Below are 10,600 nucleotides of genomic sequence, written 5' to 3'. Positions count from 1 at the left end.
TGGAGTGAAGGGAGTTTGGGACGATGGTTATATTCGATCATCCCTAAGGTGTCGAAGTATCCTTTGATAGAGGTGGGTCGAGGCTTCATTCGTGTGATGTCTTGCCTCATGTCCAATCACTATTCGTTAAACGCTTACTTGTTCCTTGTTGGGCTGAGGGACAGCAATCTCTGTGAATGTGGACAAGGTTACTAGGACACAGATCACATTATTTGGTCATGTGCTGAGCGCCGTGGAGTCAGATCCGAGTTGTACGATTCCCTTCGGGCTCGAGGTAGACAACCAAATGTTTCAGTTCGGGATATTTTGGCAGGACGCGATGTAGAGTTTATGCAACTCATATATGTTTACTTGAATAATATTACCCTTTTTTATATATAGTTTGTTTATTTGTCCAGGCTCATTTGCGGTAGCTTTACAGAGCCGAATTTCTGTTTTTATTCGACAAAATTACACGCGGCTTGCTCGAGGTTACCCGAGCAGGAACGAATATCTCGATACTTTAAATTGGTATGAATGAGGCTGATATAAGAGGTAAAATACCAAAAAGTAATACCAAAAAAATGTTCCAACGATACCATTCCTATACCAAATTATGATAATGCAATACCAAAACAATACCACACAGGTATTCTTTTGGTATCCAAATATCAAATTTTGTTATTTTTAAAGTATTTTGCATGTAATTTTTTGGTATTATTCTTTGGTATTTTACCTCTTATGTCATGCTGGTCAATACCAAATATAGGTATACGATCTGAATTAGATATTCATTAGTTATTTTCTCCTGCTCGGGTAGGGGTAACAAATGATAAACAGGATGATGGAGGTCTAAGGAGTAAGAACACAAGGTTTGGAGATGCAATGTGGTGGCTGGACAAGTGCTCATGATCTCTAACTAAGCGGGCGAACGAGAATTGTAACGACACAAAAAGATGGTCTATGGTGGAACACTGATGAGGGGCTGACATTTTAACTTGGAGGAATACACCAATCACCAAAAACATATAAATAAAATTCATGTAGTTGAGATCCCGACTCGCCAAGACATCTCTAACGGGGACAGCGGGTTGTTTTCCTCGGGCCCTGAGAAATGCGGATAACTAAGATCTAACAACACGGTGTAAGGTACATGACCAAACAACGTGCTCGATATCGTTATAACTATTACCATATGCGCACAAATTGCTGCCTGAGAGCCCAATTCGATAGAAATGCGAGTCTAACGAACAGTGATTACGTACCATCACGCATGTTAAGAACTCGAAATGTATTTCAACTGTCACCTCACAAAACGAATTATGGTAAAAATGGACCAATCAATAGAATGATGAGAGTTTATAATAATTATTGTGAGCGTATAGATCTAACGATGTCTGAAGAACAGTAAGGAGAACACTAACTGCTAGGATTTCATCTCGTTAAGTTTAAAACAATTTTTATTTCTTAGATATTTGTATATGTAATTTACATTTATTGACAATTTCAAATAAAACGTATGAATTAAAATAGCATGTACGGCAACAGAACTTTTGTAAAACGGTCTACACTGATTGACGACAAATAAATAAATAAAATAAAATAAACAAGCGTACAGGTAGTCGAACCTTCCCAATTGTGACGTAGTCAGGTAAGGCCGATCCTGAAAAGGTCACACGAAACGAATCTGAGAGGGTATACTTTTTGTTTGTGCCTATGAGCGACATTGACTCAGTTGAATGCAGTCCAGTATCTTGACTTTCGGGAAGGCACGGTTTTTGAAAATGCCGAAAGATTCGAGTAGGAAATCCTCACAAGTCAGACTCGATTCGGTGACCACTCCTTCAATTTCTACGTCACAACTGGGGACGTAGACTCGATATTCGATCGAAAAAAGCTCACAGGCAACAATCCGATTTGCCTGTTTCAGGTCATCAACGGTAACGCGCAGTTTGTTTGGCGTCACCTTAAAGATATCGGTTACGGCCAAAAATGTTTCGAGTCATCAGGGTAAGCCTTGTGGCGGGGGGTCGCTGATATTTTCGGGGGGACGAGTGGGGTAGGGGGCACAGAAGGAGAAGGCGGTGATGGTCGACAAGGCGGCGATGGAGGAGAAGGGGGCTGTGGTGGAGACTTCACTTTTGGGTAGGCTCCAGTGTTCTTGCTGGTGGTTTGATCAAGGTGCTCTTCGAGGGTATCCATTTTCTCAGAGCTATCAAGCTTTTCAAATGAGGGAGACTTGATTGACTCATAATAAGAGATGTCAAGCGACAGACCCCCGCCTTTATTTTTATCATCCATTGCGGTTACTTAAGATACCACCGCAACGGAATTTGTTGCAATCTTAGCTATTAATTGTTTATATTTTCCACAAATTTCAAATATATGGATTGAAATTGGAAGGAAAACAACAAGAAAAGAAATTCAACACTGTGGGTGAATAGCTCAAAGTGTTAATAAAAAATAAAATAAAATATGTGCAAAAAAAACGAAATAAGATAATGAATAATGAAAAAACAATAATTTGTAAGAAAGGAAGTTCAACGCTGCAGGAAGATTACTTAAATATAAGCAAATCAAAAACAAAAAAATATTAACAATAAAAAAAGGGTGTGAAAAAAAATTAACTTATCTCTATATGCCGGGATGGCGCGTTTACAAACTCCACTGTACGATGAAGCAGAGATGATCGCTCTATTGTTGCAGCACGTGCCTTAGCACAAAGGGCACCGTCCGGTCTGGATAGACCGTATCTGCAGTTCTGCTGCTTCGTTGTACGGTGTATACGGGTGATGACCTTTTGATGCGATGTCTAGGTGGTGGTTGATTATTTGACCGTTGGACAATCCAATTTCCAGACTCGGCTGAGATGGTTGCTTCCTCCGGGGAACGTATACGTCCGCCTGTGGGGGTGAATAAAAAAACTCCGATCGGGAGAGAAAAAAAAATCCACTTTTTTCCGAAAAACAAAACTTTTTGCGGCGGCGGCACTATGGGAAATTTCCATACAAGCAGGCGGACAGAATTATTTTCTTCATTTTTGCTTCAATGTAAGGTGTTGAATGGTTCTAATTACTAATTGAGTGACGAAGAACAAATTTTGATGCTCTACGAACAACTTTTGATAAGGGCTTAGTTGATCTTTAATGATAATATTTTCAATTTTTTTTTCGCTTCTTTAAAGATGAGGATTTGCGAATCCTTGTCGACAAACGTTATCTGTTGTGCTAGTATCTGCTCCTCCCGATCTTGGTTGATGAACTCTAACTCCAAATTTGTCATAAAGCTGCGCCGTTACTTGTTTAATTCTTTGCAAATACTGTTCTTTATATGGCTGTAAAACTTTCCATTGCTTTATATCTATACGATACGAAATATGCAGTATACATTCAAAGAAGCGAATCCATGCATGAAGTGGAGATATACCATAAACAAGGGTATCTACATTGTATAGAAATCCTTCTTCTTATTTGTCTTTGTTGTTCATTACGTATGGAGTTGCCCCACAAATAGCACAGTTCTGCATTGATGAACTACCACAAATATATGTTTACACCTTACCGTCAATCATACTTAGTGCAAATTTAAAATCAACTAAGATTGTGTTTCCGTTTAATAGATCAAATTTCACTGGTATTGCGCATTTCACACCAAACTGGACTAATAACCGCGTTTTCACTTATTAAAAAGTGTGATTAAAGTGCGAGCTTCCGTCTAATTGTCTTGGTGTCTTCGGTGCACTTATTTCTTATGATGCAAGCAATAAGTGCTCCGAAGACATTAAAACGATTTGACGCAAAGGTGCACTATTATCACACTTTTTTAGATTTTAGGGGCAGTCCAATTTCAGATGCAATCAACAATATTAGTTCTAGCATTTCTTTCTCCACGTCTTATTTTGTAGCAAGAATTATCTCTTTACTCTCTTTCACGAATTGCAGGATGAATGGCCCACAAAACCGAATGTTTTGAGACATGCGGTTAAACCACATAATTTTGTTCGGATGATTCACCATACACTAATAAAATTCTAAACTTATAGTTTATTTGGTTCGTACACATACTTCTTATAAGATATTCAAAACATTATTTTTATATGAGTAAACATAAACATCATAACAAACCCCTTATCTGTTATAAGATAGCCCATAACACTTATATGAGTGACATATTTTATTTATATGTGTGATACCATTAAAAAAAATGTTTTGCATCATTATGCATCACATAATTTTGATGTTTGAGCGCTGAGTGGTGCTAACTTCTAACTGATTGGTGCAAGGCAAACGTGAGTAGGTGCATATAAATGGTTTGTTTGAAATAACATTTTTTTGCGAATTTTTCCGCAGGGATACGTCCAGGAGGAGCAGACGCGGGAGGAAACCGTATTGGAGAGAGTGTTGATGAGAATGCATCAGAATCATCTTGACATTCGTCTGGCAGTTCTTGATGATACTGGGAATAACCGGTTGAACCATCCATGCTCCAACTACTCAATAGAATCAATTCTGCATATTCCAGGTTATTTGATGTCATAAACTCGTCAAGTTCCATCTCAATAACTTTGATGATTCGTTGGACTGTATGTTGCAACAGAGCCTGTAGTTTCACCCTTATTTTGGACGCAGTTTCCTCAATGGATTTAATCGGAGGGACTTTTTTAAATGTCCCGAAAACATTATATGGTGGAAATCTTGATGGTGCCTCTATTGACTTTTGCTTAATCCAGCTTCAATGAACATACTAAATGCTTCTTCAGGTGACATCATTCCACGTTCATCTGTTAGCTGCGCGTATATTTTCTTTTAATGCTCTTGGGTTTTAATAAGGTATACAATGACCTTAACCAGATTAAAGTCCCGTTGATTATAGGCAGTCCGTCGGGTAATAAATAAAGCTGCCCACCTTTGGATTTACTTCCTCGGTGTCGACGAGACGACGCTTGCTTCTTTCGCTCAGCTTATTAAATTACGTTGAAGGTCTCCCTCGTTTTGATGGTGAAAGAACGTTCTGCTCCTTTTCGATGAATTCCTTGATGGAAAATTAGATTTGAGCCAACTCCGATGATCTGAATCAAATCTCTCTTTTTATCGTTGAGATTAATTCAAATTCTCCTTGTATTTACTGACGAGTTTGTAAATTATATCATGCAGTCGTGTTTGGTTTTCCACGTGGATATGATATTTTTCACAAATGTACTCGAAAGCTTTTTGAACGTTTTCGCTATGCGTTAGTTCTACGTCAAAAAGTGAAATAATATTTCTAATATCCATGTGCGATGAAACTAGAAATAGCCCATAACAATTTATATAAGATTCTGACATTGAAATATAAGTAGCTTCAACAAGTCTTGAATGATAGATAGGAATACCATAGAGGTAACTCTAAGACTAGAAGGTCCCGAAATAACGTGCTCAACTTTTTGGCTCAGCTCTGGTACTCTCTTCGGTCCCAAGCTAGTCGATTTACCCCTCGAAACATAGGAAAAACCAATAACCCCTCATTTTATCTGTCAAACTTTCATAGCGAATCAAAACAAACATTGCGTAGTACTAGAATTTCGACTAGAATAGGGTACGTTAATCGTTTGCTTGGGACCAATAGGCTACTAAAGTGGTGAGCCAATTTAAAATCGTTAGTTTCGTATTGATTGTTGGGAATACTGGGTAGCAGATGCATTATTCTACCTTTGAAACATAATTAAGCCCACAAATAACAGGTTCAAATATATATGATCATATACGCACCATCACAATACATTCTTCACAGACAAACAGACATAACTCATTGAATATTTCTCACTGTAAAACATCGTCGCTAAAACATTACCGCCATCTGTTGAGTGCACTGTGGTGGGTAGTACGCTGAACAGATGGCGGTAGTGTGTAAACGTCAAACGCAAGGGAATTGACTATGCGCACCACAGGTGGCGGTACTACCAACTACGATACTTTTAAATTGTCCGTTAAATGCTTGTTCGGTGAACAACTTTCAAGTGTTATGTCTGTTTGTCTGTGCATTCTTTATACATCGTGCTCTTTTGCTTTTTATATCAACAACTAAATTAGGTCCGTTGTTCAACAACATATTTCATTAAAACAAATCATTTCATTGTGAAAATTAAGAATAGGGTAAATGTTGGCTTCGGCACGAAAGACTATTTTCGGCAACCCATTTTCAAACGTTAATGACAATGAATTATCCGAGCAGAACATCTTGTTAGATGTATTCAAACGATTCCTTGGTTAATCAACTACAAAGGGTCCAGGTGTGGGAGCTGCCTCCCTGGCGTCGGTAGCATTGGTGCTCAGCACGGAAAACAAGATCGACGGAAAACAAACCAAGGAAAAAAAAATGAAAATCAGCTAATCTAATCAAATTTTTGAAAACGCTCTATTTCCAAATGGCGCAAGTTTGCGCAAGATTTTTTTTCTGAACTCGATAAAATACACATAAAACTCGATCATAGACCTTTTTGACGTTTAATCGTCTTTCTCTATCTAGCACACATGGATGAATGTACGGTTTGTTTTCCCACTAATCTGTTTCTCTCTTGCTCGCACTCGTTCGATTTAAATTGTGCAGTAGTGTGCGCCGATTAAACGTCAAAGAGCTCTATGGAGCATAAAATGACTTGGGAATGTTTGGGGAAAAAAATGGCTGACCAACAAAAAAATTAATTTGATGTTTTTCTTGCTATATCCACATTTTTTTTATTTTTATAATTTTTTAAAATAATTTCTTTGTATTTTATTGCATTCTCATTAAAAGGATTTTTCGTAAGCTTTCTAATGGTATGTAAAAACGGTAAAAACATATGAATAACTGTTCAATAAATAATAAAATATTATTTTAATGTGCGCTTGTTTTTTAAGCAAAAAGTGTATGATTTCAGCGCTTTTTCAACTTTCAAGTTGAATATCTCTTAAACTACAAATCGTAGATACCTAAAATTTTGGGCACTTCTTAGTCAAAGTGTTTAGATAGATAGAGTATTCCAGAAACTGAGTTAGAAAAAGTCAATTTTCCTATTTTTGTCCGCCTGATTTCCTATAGTGGGCGGGAGAGTAGCGTAAAGCAAACTTGCTCTGTCGAACATTCGACAAGGAATGCTCTAATTTTACTTATTTCCTAAACTATTCCTCTCCTTGTTAATCTGCTTAATGCTATTGGTCTGCTTGTGTTTTCTTATTAAAGTTCAAGACTAAATAAGCAGATTTATTCTACAACTTTAAAGGTTAGTTGCCTCCCTAAGCGCCCCCCCGCATCCTAATTCTTTTGTTAATCTATCGCGGCATGAGCCAGCAATGCCGGCCATAAACCTACCGTCTCCAACACTCCACTATAAAGCATGAAATTAAGCTCGCCCACCAACAGCAAAACCTAGCCAAGGGGAGGGATGTTAAAAAACATTATCTGATTAAGATTAATTTAATTTATTTAACATTCAAACGTACGTCTTCACATACTTCATAATAACCGGATCGACGTTCATGGGCTCCATTAAAGACTGTCGCATATTGCAATATTTTTCGTAGATGGCAATACTCTCGGTACTAACCGTCGGTATTGCAATGTCTTTCTGAGAAATCGATAGAGAACCATCTTTTCGAAAGTTGATTTCATTGTTCTGTATCACAATTCCATCCACCGGCTGTTGTCCCTGCAAGTATGATTGCTGCTGCTGCTGGTGTGAATCATTCTTCACTCCGGCGTAGTTCTGCGGATTACAGATTCGATTCATCTGGACGTACTTGTGGTATCTGGAATGGAACAAACAAATTTGGTTAGCTACGCATATTACGATCATGATTCTGTAGTACTTCAACATATCCGCTTTCTTTGGAACTTTGAGTTCGAACCCATAAACGTCCCCGGTCATTGGGAACATACTGCTAATAGTGACTGGATCTTCGGCTCGGCTGCTGTTGGCACTGCTATTGGGAGCTGTATTCCGAATGCTTCGGTCGTCGTCCTCCGAGTCGGAATCCTCATCCAAACTGGACGACGAGCTGTTGGTGGAGCTTGTCGAGGATTGACCGGTCAGGGAAGGATTTTTGATTGCTGCACTTTCGCGCCTACGGATCGGTTCGAAAGGACTGAAGTTTGTACGGAATGTCGGTACAAAGTTTCTCGCCAGCAGCGACAACTGATAGGCAATGTTCTCTTCGAATGATGTCAGTTTGAAGTTGTAGTAGAAGTTGGAATAGTAATCGATGATCTCCACATCGGTGGAATGAATTTTGATAAGTTCATTGACAACGCGATGATTGTCGCTAGTGGAGTAGGGGAGGTGTTTCATGACGAACGGTCTCACCCATTGAGTCAACGGTTCCGGAGAGATTTGCCGTATCACATCCACACGTGAGTTGTGGATGTAGAAATCGGTCTCCAGATCCCAGATGTGCGTAGGTTCTGTTGGAAATATAGTGAATTAAAATGCTAAGTAATCGTTTCATAGGTATTAAGTACTTACTGTTGACTTCAGATTCTGATGGAATGTAGTAACCCAGAAACAGGTTGATGCTGTGTTGTTTTTCCGTGTCGCTAAACGTATTGCTGCAATATCGACTTATGGTCTGTATAATATCATTTCCTTGGGAAGCCCAAGCAGCTGTCTTGCGATAGGTCTTTATACGGTGGACCAACTGGGAACCGCCGTATTGCAGAGCCAGCGTATCACCATGGTCTTCATAGAGATTCTCCAACATAGTTACACAATCGGATTCAAACTCCAATTTCCTTTCCTTCAGAAATCCAAGCTCGTACAGCTGATGGGCAAGGACACATTTTCCAATGGCAAACTGAGCAGTGTTGGTACGATCCAGACAATCAACGCAGTTAACCCGCACGAGACCCGTTTGTTGCGTAGTTGTTTCTTCATCGAGGAAGAACATACCGGTTTGCTGAATTACGTTCTCTGCATATTTAGCTAAACTTTCCATGACACTGCCCTTGCCTCTGCTCTTTCTAGCCATGTCAAAGTCAATGTACTTTATTCGAAATTGTGGAGGCAAGAATTGATTTAAATAATCGACACTCGCAACCATCTCACTACTTAGCACACTTTCGTGTCTTCGCTTCTCTCGTTTCTTTACAAGATTGAGTATGATGATCGGTGCTCCGTAATGAAACATCAACCGTTGATAATGCTTCCCGGACGTTTCTCCATACGGATCGGACAGATCAAGTGCAATCTGAGGTTTTGGAACCATTTTACTAACATCTTGCGACCAATGGGAAGGAACCGAACCTCGCAACTGTGTAAAGCTGCACATTCTTGTCCCATCGAGTACAATTTGTTCAGTTTCTACTTCGTTGGCAACATCTCCAAAATAGTTTGCACCTCGTTTCAAGAACCTGGTTCCAGCATACCGGGTACTTCTCCTTGCAATCAAACACACGTAGATAGGTCGCCCGAAGATGCTAATGCTGGATTGGCTGATGAACCCATGTATAACTTCCAACTTCCAATCCTTGAGCAGAATTCCTTCCATCGGTTTCAGTAAATATGCATTCCACACAAACCTATCCCGAGATACACCACGAAACGCATAGGTGGTCTTCTCACCGGCTTTGTTCTTCCACATTAACGGTTCGTCCTGCTCTATATCACTACGGCTTCCGACAAACTTAGGCGTCGAAACGTTATACTGCAAACTCCTAGTCAAATCGTAGCTGTAGCTGAAGTAGAAATTACTTTTCAAATCCACATTGTTGAACATCTTCACGTAACGTTGCTCCAAGGGATGAATCTGCTTTCCAACAGGAGCCTCATTAACCCGAATCATAGCCGTGTCTTTGATCGTGTAGATAATGTGTTTCCCTATAAATGCACATCGGGTTCTCTTGGTCACCAGAATCAAGTAATATCCTTCGAGGAATTTGATGAATCCCAGCACACCATAGGCACTGATGGATCGTATGAAAGATCTCGACTGGACAAATTTGCGAATATCGCTCTTTTCCAGTTCGTGTGCATTCTCGTGAATCGATAGCTCTGGTGATTTGCGGTCGATTTCCAACAGGCGGAAACGAGTTTCTTGGCTGTTGCTTCCAATTAGGTAAAGTTTCTATAATAGGTACAACAATAGTTTAATGATTTAAATAGAACTTAATTTCCCATGACTCACCGTTTTTGTTTCGAACAATGCAACCTTCTGAATCGAACTAATCAAGGGATAAAACTTTGTATTTGGATCCATTGTAGCCTTCTGACACTTACTTTGAACAGAAATTTATAGTTTAGTCATTATATTATAGAAATTCTGTAAAATTCGAGTGGATATTACAAAAAAATGTAATCGAACTAACGATAAAAATATTTACATTTCTGTTTTGACAGCAGAAATTACCGTACCATGGTGCTGTTAAGCTGGGACCTGTTAAAGACTGAACACAATGACAGCGGCACAGCGGTACAGCGGCAAACTAGAAATACTCAGATGAAGAGATAGGCGGAGAATTAAAATAAAAATTAAATTAAATAAAACAAAACAATCCTGCAGCAGGGATTTGTACCTACATTATCTTGCAACCCTTGCTAGAAGCCAGCATTTCACATGACTTTTATTTTTGATTCGATTTACGTGCAAAATAATAATTGATTACATCGCAATAT

General features: G+C 39.0%; 1 protein-coding gene across 1 annotated transcript; it reads right to left on the bottom strand.

The window, feature by feature from the left end:
- Positions 1-7,415: 7,415 nt before the first annotated feature.
- Positions 7,416-10,249, bottom strand: FIG4 (polyphosphoinositide phosphatase FIG4). Its single transcript, XM_065236537.1, has 4 exons — positions 10,113-10,249; positions 8,456-10,052; positions 7,803-8,394; positions 7,416-7,742 (listed from the first exon to the last, which is right to left on the bottom strand). The coding sequence occupies exons 1-4, from the start codon at positions 10,182-10,184 to the stop codon at positions 7,427-7,429; spliced, it is 2,577 nt and encodes an 858-aa protein (XP_065092609.1). The 5' UTR covers positions 10,185-10,249; the 3' UTR covers positions 7,416-7,426.
- Between the last annotated feature and the right edge of the window lie 351 nt (positions 10,250-10,600).

This window comes from Ochlerotatus camptorhynchus, unplaced genomic scaffold, assembly GCF_037179485.1.
Source record: "Ochlerotatus camptorhynchus isolate MF236.1 unplaced genomic scaffold, CSIRO-AGI_Acam_v1.1 ptg000556l, whole genome shotgun sequence".
Taxonomy (NCBI): Eukaryota; Metazoa; Arthropoda; class Insecta; order Diptera; family Culicidae; genus Ochlerotatus; species Ochlerotatus camptorhynchus.
Note: the sequence above shows the minus strand (reverse complement) of the source record. Positions and strands in the feature narration are given on the sequence as shown.